This window comes from Harpegnathos saltator, unplaced genomic scaffold (assembly GCF_003227715.2).
Source record: "Harpegnathos saltator strain DR-91 unplaced genomic scaffold, Hsal_v8.6 scaffold46, whole genome shotgun sequence".
NCBI classification, from domain to species: Eukaryota; Metazoa; Arthropoda; class Insecta; order Hymenoptera; family Formicidae; genus Harpegnathos; species Harpegnathos saltator.
In genome coordinates, this window is record NW_020230272.1 from 2779 (window position 1) to 18491 (window position 15713).

Sequence of the window (15713 nt, forward strand, 5' to 3'; positions counted from 1 at the left end):
AGAGAGAGAACCTTTTGACATTTGCAAAGTTCTCTTAGCATGCGATTAGATGCTGCAAACGCTACGAAGCGCCCAAAGAAAAACCACGATTGATTAATATAGTGCTTCGAAGCATTTGCAATGTCTAATGAATCGCGTTCTTAGACAGGCGCGAACGAGAAAGAATGAAGGGGCACACTATAGAGTATATCCTTTTTTTGTACATATTATCAGCCCGCATTCCTCAAGTAAGGATAAACGCGCAGTCTAGATATATTATGTCTATGTTAATACAGGTAAAAACTATAAAATATTATCATTATATTTTATTATCACTGATTATATATCACTGATAAGATAATAGATATCACTTTCTTCTGTATGCTATCTATACACAATTATTTGTTTATATCTTTTATATGCAATATACGTTTGTTTTCAGTCATTTTTACTTTATAGCCAATGATGAACTTTTATTATGATACATTAAAGTGTTTATTACATTAAAAACTTTAATTGTAAATCTGAGGCTTCTTTTTCATAAAAATAATTTATTATAAAATATGAGTAAAGATATAGAAATAATATATACATATATATATATATATAAGTGATAAGTAAATTACCTTACATAAAGTAGAACAATTCAAGTTTGTATACAGCATGTGCTTAAAATATTATGTGTTTCTTCCTGTAATTATATCCTGCAGTCAATGAAAGTACAATTCAAATGTATAGCACCGTAGAGTTTGCACTCAATTGGTCTGTTCTTTGTAATTGCACTGCTGAATTGGTACAATAAAGCTAGAATGAGAAAACCTAATTTCTCTCACTTTAACTTATTGCATCAGTTTAACAGTACAGCTACAAAGAACAGACCAAATATTAGTGCGGATGTACAATAAATGTAATAAGTTTTAAACTGTAAAAACTGGACTATAGTCGATTTTTACAAAAATATTCAAGTATGGTTTTTTTATGGAAATTTGGGAAAGATTCGAGTATTATAGTCGCCAAATAAAATTTACTCGTTGCTGCAACGATTCATTTAAGTAAATTCTTTACATTGTGATTACTGTGTAAAAACTTCTCATGTGTATTTTTTATGAATCCAAGATATTTATGTTACTATATGCAGAATTAAATTTTAAATATATCTCGAATTCACAAAAATATTTACATGAAGGTTTTCTTATAGCAACTGCGATGTGTACGATAGAATTAAGAGTCATAGGATTGGTCTCACCAATTTCATTTATTTTAATCAGTCGATTAAATTTTAATGTTTCAATGCAATTGTTCAATCACATTTTTAAACAGACCTAATCATGAATTAACCAACCATAGTTGAGATTTATACCCGTTTTTATTAATATCGTTAAACGTCAATTAAACCTTGAGTTTTAAGTCTGTTTGAATAGAATTTAAACTCAGATCAGATTAAGGTTTAACTAACATTGGTGGAGTCGGACATTAATCAATCAATTAATGTAATTGAAGTTGATGAGACCGTCCAGGTGCATTTATCTATTCTGTTCTTTTAAGTTGTTTTAAATAAAACAATTTTATTTTTCTATGACTACTATCCTTTGTGGCCTCCCATCGCCTTCTATATCAGCGTTTCCGGAGTTCTTGTCACGGTTCTCTGCCGCCTCCTATGCTGCTTTCTGTATCAATGCTTCCTGGATATCTATTACGGTTCATCACCATCTTCACACCAGCCTAATCTTATCTTTTTACAACAATTTATATCGCTTTTATTTGTTTTATGTTGTAATTCTTATTTTTATAAAAAAATAAAAATCTTTTTACATTATTTAATGTGTATTTTAATCAACTTTTTAATATTAAGACAATTTTAAATTTAAGTGTATATAATAAATTTATATAGTCTATTAACCATCTATTTAAATTCCATGAAATATCTATAATTGATCTATATTACGTCTGAGACACGTCTATAAAAACGTCTACTAGAGGTTGAATGGAAGTTTGAAATGCGGAACTGTGGATGTCTATTAAACGTCCATATATAGTTTCATGGATGTATTATAGAGGTTATGAATATCCATGATAGATGTCTTATGGAAGTCCATTAGAGGTTCTTGTTCTGTGTGGGATTAGTCGCTCATTTAAATACTATGGGAAGAAATGGAAAGTCAAAAGATCTAAAGTCATGGAAATCGGTAAGTCAATAATATTTAAAATATTATGTGTAACATGCCAGCAAACACAATGTTAGATGTAACGTACATGTTAGTTGTAATTTCCTACTCAATAATATAATTGTTATATGATATATATGTTATGTAACAGTTATATTGTTGAGTAGGAAATTACAACCAACATATATTATACGTTACATTTAATATTGTGTTTGCTGGGATGTAACTACGTTGGATATATTTTCGTAATAAATGCTTTAGACATGGCGAGATAATAAAACGGCAGTTTCCCAAAAAGTTGCTAAAATCCGTGCTAATAAAGTTACGACAGGGAACATTGGTGGTCCTCCTATCACACTGACGGATCGAGAAAAAAAGATTTTAGGCCTTATAGGACTAGATTATGTGGAAGGTGTGCAATGTTCTGATTCATTTCCAGAGGAACAGGTAGTGAAAAAGTTTTAAATATAACTGTAATCATTTTTCTAATATAAAATATATCTAATATAGAACATTTTTATTAAAATATATTTAGAAACTTCTTATTTCATCATACTTAAAAATTTGAAATCTTTTTTTGTTTGTGATGCATATAAAAATAATATTGAGTACATGTTTATTAAACAGTATTTGCTTTTTAAATGTTTATTTCAGGGAGAAGCAATGCATTTGCTTACTGCAGGGGACGAAAGAATTTTAAATGATATTCCAGAGTCATTAACATTAAGAAATAACGAGATTATAGAACATGACGTTAATTATATAGGTAACATTTTTTCTGAATACATTGTAAATGTCATGATAAATTATATGAATGTGTTAATCAATATTGCTCTGAAAATGTATAAATGCAGCACTCCTTACACTTTTTTTATTTCAGATTATGAAGTGCTACATGATATGGAAAATGTTATTGAAGAAGGGTCATCTTTCAATAATATTCAAACACACTCACAAATTCAAAATGCGGAGACTGCAGAATGTCATCGTGAAATAACAGAACCACCATCCGCTATTCAAACTGATGATCCACAACGGCTCACAACTGTAACGCAAAGTTCGAGCAAGAAGCGAAAAAGACCACAAATTACAAGGAGTAAGTATTGCTATTGATATATACCTATTTTTTTATAACAGCTCAGTTTATATACGTAATATTTTCTTTCTTTGTAAGACAGTGAACGGTTGGGTACACAACTGCACAATGCCAGAGAAGATTTTGCGATCCTAGCTGAACGCCAAATTTCATGTATGGAGGTAAAATCTATCTGTCATTCTCAGAATATAATTTCTTTGGAAGAAACGTGTTATTAACTCAATGCTTTAAACGTACTTTTTTTTATGTTTATTTTTACAGATGTTTGCAAAGGCAATGCAACAAATTGCGGATAATGAAAAAGAGCGAAATGAATGTTTACGTGCCTTTATAGAAGCAGAAAGAAGTAGAGAGACAACATATTCCGAATTATTAATAATAATCAAAGATTGTGTTGAAGTATTAAAAAAAAAAATCTTTCACATAACTAGTCCGTATTTTGATCAGTATTTTATTCTTTTCTTTTAATTTACTATTATTTTTTCTTTATTACATTTATAGTTTATAGACAATAAGGGTTTTAGTTTAAGGACAATAAAGTTTTTATACTGTTTGCAGAAAGATGTTTATTTCAATAATATAAAATTTTAATATGAAAATAAAGCTTTAATATATTTAATATTATATAAAACTATTTTATATAAAACATTATATAAGATAATGTAAAATTTTAATATAATACATTTTTTTTAACTTTAATATACATGTTCTTTTTTTCGTTAAAATTGTTATCCTTTACGCACACATATTTATATAAATATTTGTAATTGAATTCAGACGATGAAACATTTATTCTGAGTCACAAAATGTTTATGGCTTCGAAAGCCATTCGGAATCAATATTCTCATTTAAAGCGTCAAACAATAGAGGATAAGTAAAAAAAACATTTAATCATTTTCAGCACGCTCTTCATCTTGTGCATCTCGATAATTAGGAAATCTTTCTCTCATAATTTGGCGTTGTATTCTTTGAGCTAAAGCGCGCGGTCCTCTTTGATGTAGATCTTCGTTATCAATGAGCCCAGCATTTTCATATTCACCATTATCAGCAGCTATTGGTGCTTCCAATTCTTCAACAGGCAAACGGTGTTGAATTCTTATATTATGCAGTACTGCACATGCATTAACTATTTTTGCAGCAAATGCTGGCCTATACATCAGCACACGCTGATAGGAAAGACATCTCCATACAGATTTGAAGACACCAAAAAAACGTTCAACAATGTTTCATGCCTTACAGAGCTGTTGCGTATAATGAAATTGCCGGGTATTTTCAAGAAAATCGACCAATGGTGTCATGAGCCACGGTTCCAAAGGGTATCCAGCATCGCCTAATGAAAAATATTAATATTGTTACGAATATACTGAATATTTCGGGAAATAAATAAAAGGTTAAAACTACATGAAATCTTAATTATTCAAAAACAATGAAAAAATCTTGTTTACACCAAACGTTATTTAGTATTATACGACCGACGTGTGACGGTCGAACAAGGCGTCGATGTGAGCACACGGTTGTCACACAGAATATTCAATATTTATAAAAATATACAAGATCTTATTACAGTTTTTTATTTTCTTTTGCAAAGTTCTTCGAAGTCCTTATTTTCATAAGGACTGAAGGTTCATAAGGACTAAAGGTTCACTCACCGATCAGCCAAGTTTTCCGTTCTCCTCGATTATAATGAAATTCCATTGCTCGACGAATTGGTGATGTACTCCAGATGTATGAGTCGTTTCGTGCACCTGGATATCGTGGATTGATGTTAAGTAGCTTCATATCTGGATCAACAATCTGAAAGTATAATTAAATAATGCTACAATTAGACAAAAGTTTTGCAGGAAACCAATTTATGTACTTCCTAAGTGATTAAACTTACCGCTTGCACGTTCAAAGAATGGTGACCGTGATGATTAATGAACGCCTCTTCATTTTCATGAGGGACTATAATATGAATAAAAGTACAGTCTATAGCAGCGATAGCACCTTCGAATGGGTAAATAGCAGCGGAGAATTTTGCACGCGCTTGCTGTCGATCTTCTTCGGTCATCGGGAATTTTACCCATCTACGCAGCAAGCGCCGATTAATCGCTTCAGTTACGGCATGGAGGCAACGGCTTGTTGTTGATTGGCTAACAATTCATTGGAATTGATTGCCAATGCTTCTTTGATAGCTGCCTTGCGCATAAAATTGTATGGCTATCAACACCTGTATTTAATGTTTCAAGATTATGTTTCAATATTATAAATTAAATATTATAAATTATTATAGTTTTGTTCCAATGTTACCTTTATTTCTGGCACTAAGCCAGTAAGTCGTTCATTCTGTAAATCAACCCTTAATGCAGTTGCAATGTCGATTACCAGTTCAGGAGTAAGGCGAAAATAGTCGATGAATTCATCTCGTGGGATGTGAAAAGGGTTTTGAACATCTCTCAGCCGCCTTCTTGCCACACGCCGTTCTAGTCGACGCACTCTTTCAACCACTAATCCTAATTCCCACGCCAAATATTCAAGGGCCATGTCCTCTTCAAATAAATCAATTTTTAATATACATAAGCTTAAATGCCAAATATGTCGATTTTATGGAAATAAAAATTCTTACGAGTATATAAATAAAAAAATCGAAAGGAGAAGAGCAAATTCATATTAACTTAATACAACGTTCAAAACATTATATAAGAATTAAGATGTAAATATACATTACTTTCTCCAAACCAATTATTATAAACAACGTCAATTTTTACTCACCGAATTCCTTGTGTTAATTTTTCTTTTAATATATGTTTACGATATATACATGTGAAGACCTTCTTAAATGAACACACTCATCACTTCGACACTTCAGACGCTTCTAAACATTTTTAACCTTTAACTTATGGTTTGTTCTTTTTAGCTGCTGAATTGGTGCAATAAGTTAGAGTGAGGAAAATGTACTTGTCTCACTGTAACTTATTACACCAGATCAGCAGTACAGTTAAAATGAACAGACCACTACTGTCGTTATGTGATCGTTACGCGTACCGAGGGGTATCGAACCATGCGTTATGATAGCGACATATAACAACATCATACCGATTTTCGTTATGAATAGCGACAATAGTCGTTACCATTCGCGTACAGAATTGCATTTGACGTTATAGTGTTGTAACGTTATATAACGAACCGACAATTATCGTTATGAGCACATAACGACGGCATAACGAGTTACAGAATCGCAGCACTGTGGCGCGATTCTTTAACTCGTTATATTTGTAACAACATGGAACGGTATGATAACAATACCGACTTTTGTCGTATGTAACGTAAGACTTATATCGAGTATGCGATTCACTAACAAGGGACATTCGGCAACGCGGAAATTCAAAAAAATCTGAAACTCTGCATAATTGTAGAGCAGATATACTTAATAACAAAACAATTTTTCGTTGGTGCCCAAAAACGGTTTTAAGGGTGGAAACAACCCCTTGAACAAAGTTGATTTTTGTCTTTCTAAGCGAATATTATCGAAACTATTAAAGATATGAAAAAATGTTTTAGACAAAAGTTTTATGGTTTTAAAAGTACTTTATTATACTATATTTAGATTTTTTTTAAATGTAAAATTGTGTATAAAATACCCCCCCTCCTTCTCTTTTTTCAAATTGTTAAAATCAATTGTCCAACCAAAATAAAGCTTTTATGACAAATTCAACCATATATAATAACATTATGTTTGGAAAAGGCAATATTGAAAAAAAAATTAAAAATGCTCTTATATATATGCTACGCGTACCAAACTTATGGGTTCGCTGCTTGACGATGGCATTTCTTTCTCCCTCATAATTACTGACTGTAAAAGGTAAGGAAGGAATAAAAACAGGTAATCTAAGAAAGAATAAAGTTGATGTTAAGAAGTAAGTTGAAGAAGAACAGCATGATAAGGAGGACGCAGAGAGAGTATATAACCCTAATATAGATAATCTTTTAAATTCAATTGTAAAGAACAAAGGAAGGAAATGGAATTGTAAGGAAATGAATGATATGAAGAAAAAAGGAGAACACACACGGATTTAATAATGAAAAATATAATTTATAAATTTATTCAGTGTACATTTGTGTGTATGTGTTTTGCTTCATTCAGTATATAGGTTTTATTAATTAAGTAGTCGATATAGATATTCGAGTGAAAGATATCTTATATTTTGGTATGGATTATAATATATACAAATTTTACAGGAATTGAGGACAGTAAAATATTATTTATTCTATATAATTATTACAATAATGATATTGCTCAAAGAAATGTTCAAAACAAAAATATTGCTTGCACCATGCACAACGTATAAAAGCCATTTTACCACAAATGCTACATTTTGGTATACGTTTTTCTTCTTTAAAATAACAATAATCGATTGGATTATGAAATTTTTCAGGCCGTGTTGATAAATAACCACTTTTATAGCTATATCTAAATAAATTTCGAAATCTTGGAGAAGACAGTTGATTGTGTATTAAAGATTGCAATTTTATTATGTTATTATGTAAATGTAAATTTATGTCATAATTATTTATAATAACACTATCAGAAAAGCTTCGAACAAAATTTTTCCAGATTCTGAAACCAAAAACATCTAATGGCTGTATAAAAGCAGTTGTTTTTTTTGGTATTGTTAGAATATTTACATGTTCGTCTTTTGGTACAAGTTCTTCCAATTGGTTCGGGCAATGTCCTGTCCATGAATCAAGCAGTAGTATACTTTTCTCTCCAATGTTTGGTAGATACACTTCTTGGAACCAATTTTTGAAATGTTCAGTTGTCAATTTCCCTGATTTTGAAGCCGCAATGTAAATATTCACTGGTCTAAAAAGAGTTTGTTCTACTTGTGGTCCAAAAACACCAGTAGATTCTTTTAATACTATATACAAAGGCGAAAGGAGATGTCCATCTGCAGATATAATAGGCATAATGGTGTAGCTATGAGTCATAGCAGATAAAGATTGGATAGTAGCTCCAACTGTCTTCACTCCTACATTAGCTAATGTTCTTCCTGCATGTATTTCTAAATTAAAGCCACTTTCGTCCGCATTATAAGTTGATTCAGCACCAATTACATTAATATGTGGCTTTACTGTATTTACAAATTCCTCAGCGTTTTGACGTATAGTTAGATCAGTTAAATGAGAAGACCGCGTTTTAAATGCAGTTATTTTACGTGATGTAATACGATGTGCCTTTTTAAAATTCCATATCCACCAATTTCCTGCTTTAAATGAAGAAATATCCACTTGTTCCTTTGCTTCTAGTGCCCATTTTCGCAGATTTATATCATGAATAATAAGTCCTCTATTAACAGTTTCTTGGAATTTTATAAGAACATATTCAGCAATAACTACAAGTTTGTCTGTATTTGAACCCCCACGCATTACATGTTCTTGCCATCTGTGCAATTGTTGAATAGATTTTACCTAGAAGAAAACAAATCTCAATATTAAACAATTCGAATTCAAAAATAAAAGAAGTTATATACGAATTAAATGTTCACGAAACATCAAATTGTAAAACTTAAAATAAAAAGCAACGCGACTCTAACTATATAATTTACAGCTTTGGTCATAAGTATAAAGCATCTCTAACTCATTGTATTTTCCTAGAAATCAATGCATATACTCATAGTAAATATATAATCTCTTTACAATAAATATTATATTAATATTTTATAATATAATGTGTATATTATATTTATGTATATTATATTTATATTATAATTTATATTATATTAATATTATATTATATTACAATAAATATTGTAAAATAAATATTATTTTCCACATATTCTTATATTATATTTTTTTATTTTATTATTTTTCCATATACTCGTATACTATATTATGTTCTCCATATATTCATATAGTATGTTTTTGTTACACAATTTAAATAAATTTTTTGGGATGCTTTATACTTATAGTCAAAGCTGTATGTACAATGACCGACAATGATGCGTTCCGCGAGAGGGGAAATAGAGTTCTCTCTGTCGCGGAACGAATCACTGCCGGTCACTGTACAGTAAAAGCCTCAAGTATTTTACTATATATTATTCTTCTTATTTTTTAATTAAACTTTACTTTTCTAAAACGATGTTGTACAGAAGTAAGAGATAAATGTCCTTTCTTTCCACTCTTCCAAAATTCGATTGCCTTTTTCTTATAATTTAAGTTTACATTTCCACCTTCATCATCCACAGTGCAAACTTCATTTCCATAATTATCTTCTTCAGCATCAATATCGTACACATCTACAAATTGTACGTCATACGGTTCTGATGGATCGTCAAAATCAAGTCCCCACTCATGTTCGATCGTAATATCGTGATGTATAGCACTCTTTATTAAATCAGTAATTGTATCATGGAGTTCCACCTCTTGATGATTAACAGGAGTTATTGCAATATTTGTGAAATGAAATGTCGCAATTAACAAATTAATAACATTAGCTGGATTTATTACTGACATTATGATACAAATCTTAAGGATATTTTAATTAAACATTTCTCACAGCAATAATATACGTACTGCTTCAATAACTGCTTCAATAACACTGAAATGTATTCCAAAATGGACAGCTTTTATATGCAAATGAATGAAGATAACATATGTCAATATAATGAACCTTGATTGCACTGTACTTGATAAAGAGTGCTATTTTGGTCGCACAGTCATAAAACTTGTGACAAGTGTTTTGCATGTTGCCATGATGTACACACACGTGCGCACGTACAAAAACACACATACACACACACACATATTTATTTATATTTACGCGTGTCGTTTAAATTAATGAAAAAGGTAGCCGCAATGTTGGCAAAATAAACGTCTATTACGTGAAATTTTATAATTTATAACATTTTTAAATATTAGTGACTGTATCCTTATCATGCTATTTTTCTCCTACTTACTTCTTAACATCAACTTTATTGCTTTTTTAGATTTTCTATTTTCTTCCTTCCTTATCTTTTACAGTTTGCAATTATGAGGAAGATTTGAGGAAGAAAGAAATGCCATCGTCAAGTAGCGAATCCTTAAGTTTGGTACGCGTAGCATACATATAAGAGCATGTTTAATTTTTTTTTCAATATTGCCTTTTCCAAACATAATGTTATTATATATGGTTGAATTTGTCATAAAATAAGCTTTATTTTGGTTGGACAATTGATTTTAACAATTTGAAAAAAGAGAAGGAGGGGGGGTATTTTATACACAATTTTACATTTTTAAAAAATCTAAATATAGCATAATAAAGTACTTTTAAAACCATAAAACTTTTGTCTAAAACATTTTTTCATATCTTTAATAGTTTCGATAATATTCGCTTAGAAAGACAAAAATCAACTTTGTTCAAGGGGTTGTTTCCACCCTTAAAACCGTTTTTGGGCACCAACGAAAAATTGTTTTGTTATTAGGTATATCTGCTCTACAATTATGCAGAGTTTCAGATTTTTTGAATTTCCGCGTTGCCGAATGTCCCTTGTCAGTTTTATTTGAGCGCGCGTCAAAGATGGACACTAACAAAGAGAAAATACGCTATATTTTACAGTTTTTCTTCGATAAAGGCGAAAATGCAAGCCAGGCGGCTGAAAATGTGAATAGTGATTATGGTCCTGATACTGTAACAGCCAATCACGCGCAATTTGGTTTCGTCGATTCCGTTCCGGTAATTTCGATGTCAAAGATGCACCACACACTGGAAGGCCAATTGTCGAAAATATCGATAAAATCATGGACATTGTCGAGTCCGACCGTCATGTAAGCACTGTTTCGATTGCCCAAGAGCTAAAGATTGCACAAAAGACCGTTTGGAACCATTTGAATAAGGCTGAATATAAAAAGAAGCTCGATGTATGGGTGCCACACGAGTTAACGCAAAAAAACCTCATGGACCGAATTTTCCATCTGCGAATCGCTGCTGAATCGCAATAAAATCGATCTATTTCTGAAGCGGTTGGTCACTGGTGGTGAAAAGTGGATCACTTACGACAACGTCAAGCGAAAACGGTCGTTGTCGAATTGCGGTGAGCCGGCGGAAACGGTGGCCAAGCCAGGATTGACGGCCAGGAAGGTTTTGCTGTGTGTTTGGTGGGATTGGCAGGGAATTCTACTATGAGTTGCTCCCCTACGGCAAAACTCTTAACTCGGAACTGTACTGTCAACAATTGGACCGTCTGAAGGAAGCAATCGCCTAGAAGCGGCCAGCTTTGGCCAATAAGAGAGGAATTGTGTTCCATCAGGACAACGCCAGGCCACACACATCGATAGTGACTCGCCAGAAGCTCCGGGAGCTTGGTTGGGAGGTTCTTATGCATCCACCTTATAGTCCGGATTTAGTTAGAAAAGTCTGGAAACGGTCAAATACCTCGAAAACGAAACATTTTTAAGAAAAATGTTTCGAACTAAAGTTGTAGGGTTTTAATGTCCTGGCACCAAGTGATTACCATCTGTTCCTGTCCATGGCGAACAATTTTGCTGGTGAAAAATTCGCTTCAAGAGAGGCTTGTGAAAATCGACTGTCTCAATTTTTTGCCAATAGGGACGAGGGTTTCTATGAGAGAGGCATAATGAAATTACCTTCAAAATGGCAACAAGTTATCGAACAAAACGGCGCATATTTGACCTAAATCGGATCATTCTAACTATGTTAATTAAAGCCTTCAATTTCATGCAAAAATAATGGATTTCTTTTTACTACACCTGATACTAATGCTGGCGGCACCGTAAATTCTAAAGCTCATAACTCAGACAATTCTCAACAAAAATAGGTCATCAAGTAGCGTTTTGGAAACGTCTTGCTGTCATTTTTAACACTGTCCGATAAAAAATGGGATGTTCTATTTAAAAAAATCATGTTGGCATTGACCTCGCCTTGACTCCTCTACTCAAGGTCAACTGGATAAGATCATTCAATAGAACATTTAAAACCCTACAACTTTAGTTCGAAACATTTTTCTTAAAAATGTTTCGTTTTCGAAGTATTTGACCGTTTCCAGACTTTTCTAACTAAAGTGATATGGTCCATTATTGATGATTTTATTAAAAAATTTTTCGAACGAAATTTGCATGACTTGAAAGACGACACATGACGGAAATGCGGACTTGACCTTGAATGACCTTGTCAAAATCAGGCCAAGGTCATTAATGTTTTTTTAAATAGAAACTACGATTTTTTATTACATATTCTTGTTGCTTATCTCGAGAGCTTTCCAAAACACTCTAACAAAGTTATATTTCATCGAGTACTTTCCGAGTTATGAGGCTTGGAACTTAAGGCAAGACCGATCACTGATCCGACCAATTAAGGCAAGATCAATTCGAATATGTCTTTAGCCGTTAATAAGTCTTGGCCTTAGAAGTACGAAATAAAACCTCCTTGCTTTTATTACAATATTCTGTAAGTTAACAAATATTCTTCACACATACAAACATAGTATTATTATATTTTTATTGAGTAGTGCACTGAACAACTATGACATTGTTCTGAGAGTTTTCTCATTTAGAGCGACGAAACAAATATATTTTATGAATTTTTTTCGCGCAGATAGAAAATTTCATGGATGTAATTGTTTTTGGAGATTATTTAATACTGTATGAAAAATATTTATTAACTTACAGGATATTGTAATAAAAGCAAAGAGGTTTCACTTCGTACTTCTTGATTCTGTTACAATATTCTTTTATATCTCATACTACATCCTTGTATAACTTAAAATTATTCTTAAAATATTATTAAACAATTCAATAATCAAACCTGTGAACCTGCCCGACTCCACAAAATAATTAATAAAATATATTTCATTTTCTTGGCGCCGAATATTATCAATACTATTACAAATAATATTACAAATGATATAAATTTTTACAAATAAAATTTGTAAAAATTTATATTATTTGTAACATTATTATACAATTACAAATAAAATTACAAATAATAATATTATTAATATATTTATATTACAAATAATATTATATTACAAATAATAATATTATTAATAATAAAATTTTATTTATAATAATTTCGGTGCGCCGAGTAGACAAAACTTTTCAGTATTGTCATAGAGAGGAAAGGAGAGAGAGACAGTCGCACCCGCGATTCAGATTATGGGCAAGAAAGAATTAGGCTTGCTCGCTGAGCGAGAACGAGAGCGACAAGGAGGGAATTATATTCTCTCTCTCTCGCTCGCTCGGCGCGTCGACGATTGCCGATCGCGTGGCTCACACGGATAGACCGAGCCGGCTATGTGCGTGCATGGAGAGGGAGGGGGGAATCCTTTCTCTTTTTTTTTTTGGTCACGCAGGGGAAATCCATCATGGATACCTCCTCCCCTTGGAAGGGAAGGGGGTTATGTCGGACTCTTACCGACTAAAACCCCTGCGGGATGTCTACCTGTCGGACCATGAAGAAGGGAGTCGGGGGAACTACTCCCGTATTCTCTCCCCAACCCCCCGGCCCCAGGGCTCCCTTCCGGGAGCCCCTCGCCATCTGTGTACCGCGCCCTGTTCAACGAAGGGAATCCAAGGCGCGGTCCCCGACGGTTACCCCCCGCCGGTTGGCCTTCTGGTGTCTCCTGTCAAGGAGGAAGAGGACATCCGCCCTCCCTCCTTACCCCCCTCCCTGCTAGTCAGGGAGGGGAGGATTTGTAGGGGAGCGGGCCCGGCCCCAACCGGGGCACCGCTCCCCCCTGTCCCTACTTGTCCGGTCGCTCGGGGAAGAAGGTAGGGAAGGCGTCTCGCCGCCCCCCTACTCCCCCCCTTGCGACCGGTGGCGGGCCCGTGGCGGCCGAGGGGACTCCCTACCCTCGCGGGTCTGTGAGCCCCCCTCGGCCGGCGCTGCCCCGGGCCCGCTGTCGCGTCCCTCGTCCCCCTGGGGGCGTTGTCCGCCCGGGAGCTGCTCCCCGCAGCCCCGGTACTGTCTTCGCCCCCACTCGGCGGTCTCCTTCTGGGACATTACTGTCTCACAGAAGGAGACCGCCGCTGTCCACGCCTCCTCGCTCCCGCACATGGCTTTGACCATGTGCGGGAGCGAGAGCTCCCCCTCTCGGCATCCCACCGCCCGCAGAGGACACGCGCTCCCCGGCCCATGCTGGGCACGCGACCAGGGTGTGGTGCGCCGTGTCCTCCGCCGCGGGGCAGTGGTGGCATCGAGTGGTGAGCTCCTTCCTTATCCGGCACAGGTACCGACCGAAGCACCCGTGCCCGGTCAGCACCTGCGCCAGACAGAAGGATAGTCCACGTCCCCTCCTGCCTGTCAATTCGGACAGGCAGGGGCGGACAGCCGCTGCCGTCGCTGGCCCGGGAGCCCGGGGGTCGGACAATAAGTCCTCCCACCTCTCCCGGGTCCGGGCCTCGGCTTGGAGCTTCAGACCCCTTAGGGCCCTGGCCGACATTCTTCCCTCCCTGTGAAGCTTCTTTACCCTCCAGTAAAGGAGATGCCGCTCCTCGGCTCCACAGGGGGGACGCCGGCCAGGGTGGTCGCCGCCATGTACGACACGGTCCGGTACCCCCGAATCGCCCTGATGAGCACGGGCCTCAGGGCCTGCCGCAGTGCGCACTTGCCTCTGCGGCAGGCCCCAGCTGTGGCGCCCAGATGGGCGCCCCGTACAGGGCGATCGAGAGCACCGCCGTGACGTACAGGCGGCGAGCTCTTCATCCTGGGCCCCCTTGGGTGCGCGTCAGGCTGGCCACCGCCAGTCCTGCCTTGTGCACCCTGGGGGCCAGTTCCCCAAAGTGGGGTCCGAAGCTCCACCGGCTGTCCAGCGTCAGGCCGAGATATCTCATCGTCGGCCCGACGCGGACGTGGACTCCATCTACGAGTACCCGGGTCCCTGGCGGCACCCTCCGACCCCGGCCGTGAAAGAACATGGCCTGGGTCTTTTGGGGCGCTACCTTGGTAGGTCTCTGATGGTACTCACCACTGACACCAATGCCGTCTCCGCGCGGAGGCGGGCTTCCCCCCAGCTCTCCCCCCCGGCTACCACCGGCCGTGTCGTCTGCGTAGCAGACGACGTGGCAACCGAGGGGAAGCGGAGTGCGCAGCACCCGGTCGAACGCGATGTTCCATAGCAGGGGGCCGAGAACCGACCCCTGCGGAACACCGCGCTCCATAGCGCGCCGGCCTTGAACCCCGCCCTCCACTGGGAAGGCGAGGTCCCTGCCCCCGAAGTAGGCCGATAGGATTCGCCGGAGATAGACGGGCACCCCGTGGTGTTCGAGGGCCCGTCCAATCTCCGGCCAGGGCAAGGTGTTGAAGGCGTTCGTTATATCTAACGACGCTGCCAACAACACCTCGCCCTCCTCCTCCACGACCGCCCGGGTCAGGTCCCGGAAGCACTGGATAGCATCCAGCGTTGACCTTCCGGGCCTGAACCCGTACTGGCGGTCGTGGAGGTCCGGCCCCTCCGAGGACAGGTGCTGGACGAGGCGGTCGGCAACGATGCGCTCCAGCA

At 36.8% G+C, this 15713-nt stretch overlaps 2 protein-coding genes across 5 annotated transcripts; one reads left to right on the forward strand and one right to left on the reverse strand.

Moving 5' to 3' along the window:
- Positions 1-2072: 2072 nt before the first annotated feature.
- LOC112589306 (uncharacterized) lies at positions 2073-3713 on the forward strand. Of its 3 annotated transcripts, none has more exons than XM_025301939.1 (6): positions 2073-2165; positions 2406-2591; positions 2799-2910; positions 3025-3240; positions 3319-3401; positions 3502-3713. In XM_025301939.1, the coding sequence occupies exons 1-6, from the start codon at positions 2121-2123 to the stop codon at positions 3706-3708; spliced, it is 849 nt and encodes a 282-aa protein (XP_025157724.1). In that variant the 5' UTR covers positions 2073-2120; the 3' UTR covers positions 3709-3713. The 3 variants fall into 3 exon arrangements, with proteins under 3 accessions (XP_025157724.1, XP_025157725.1, XP_025157723.1); XM_025301940.1 differs by having other exon boundaries at positions 2099-2165; positions 2467-2591; positions 3323-3401; positions 3502-3597; XM_025301938.1 differs by having other exon boundaries at positions 2101-2165; positions 2467-2591.
- Positions 3714-4341: 628 nt separating this feature from the next.
- LOC112589308 (putative nuclease HARBI1) lies at positions 4342-5763 on the reverse strand. Of its 2 annotated transcripts, none has more exons than XM_025301943.1 (4): positions 5605-5763; positions 5120-5449; positions 4890-5034; positions 4342-4570 (listed from the first exon to the last, which is right to left on the reverse strand). In XM_025301943.1, exons 2-4 carry the CDS (start codon positions 5288-5290, stop codon positions 4467-4469), a joined length of 420 nt encoding a protein of 139 aa, XP_025157728.1. In that variant the 5' UTR covers positions 5291-5449; positions 5605-5763; the 3' UTR covers positions 4342-4466. The 2 variants fall into 2 exon arrangements, with proteins under 2 accessions (XP_025157728.1, XP_025157727.1); XM_025301942.1 differs by having other exon boundaries at positions 5530-5763.
- Positions 5764-15713: the final 9950 nt, after the last annotated feature.

Coding starts and splice junctions, on each gene's coding strand:
- LOC112589308 (XM_025301943.1), bottom strand. CDS start 5,290: ATGACCGAAGAAGATCGACAGCAAGCGCGTGCAAAATTCTCCGCTGCT. Junction 5,035..5,119: donor ATTCTTTGAACGTGCAAGCG/GTAAGTTTAATC, acceptor TTATACTTTCAG/ATTGTTGATCCAGATATGAA. Junction 4,571..4,889: donor ACGGAAAACTTGGCTGATCG/GTGAGTGAACCT, acceptor ATTTTTCATTAG/GCGATGCTGGATACCCTTTG.
- LOC112589306 (XM_025301939.1), top strand. CDS start 2,121: ATGGGAAGAAATGGAAAGTCAAAAGATCTAAAGTCATGGAAATCG. Junction 2,166..2,405: donor ATCTAAAGTCATGGAAATCG/GTAAGTCAATAA, acceptor TAAATGCTTTAG/ACATGGCGAGATAATAAAAC. Junction 2,911..3,024: donor ACATGACGTTAATTATATAG/GTAACATTTTTT, acceptor TTTTTATTTCAG/ATTATGAAGTGCTACATGAT.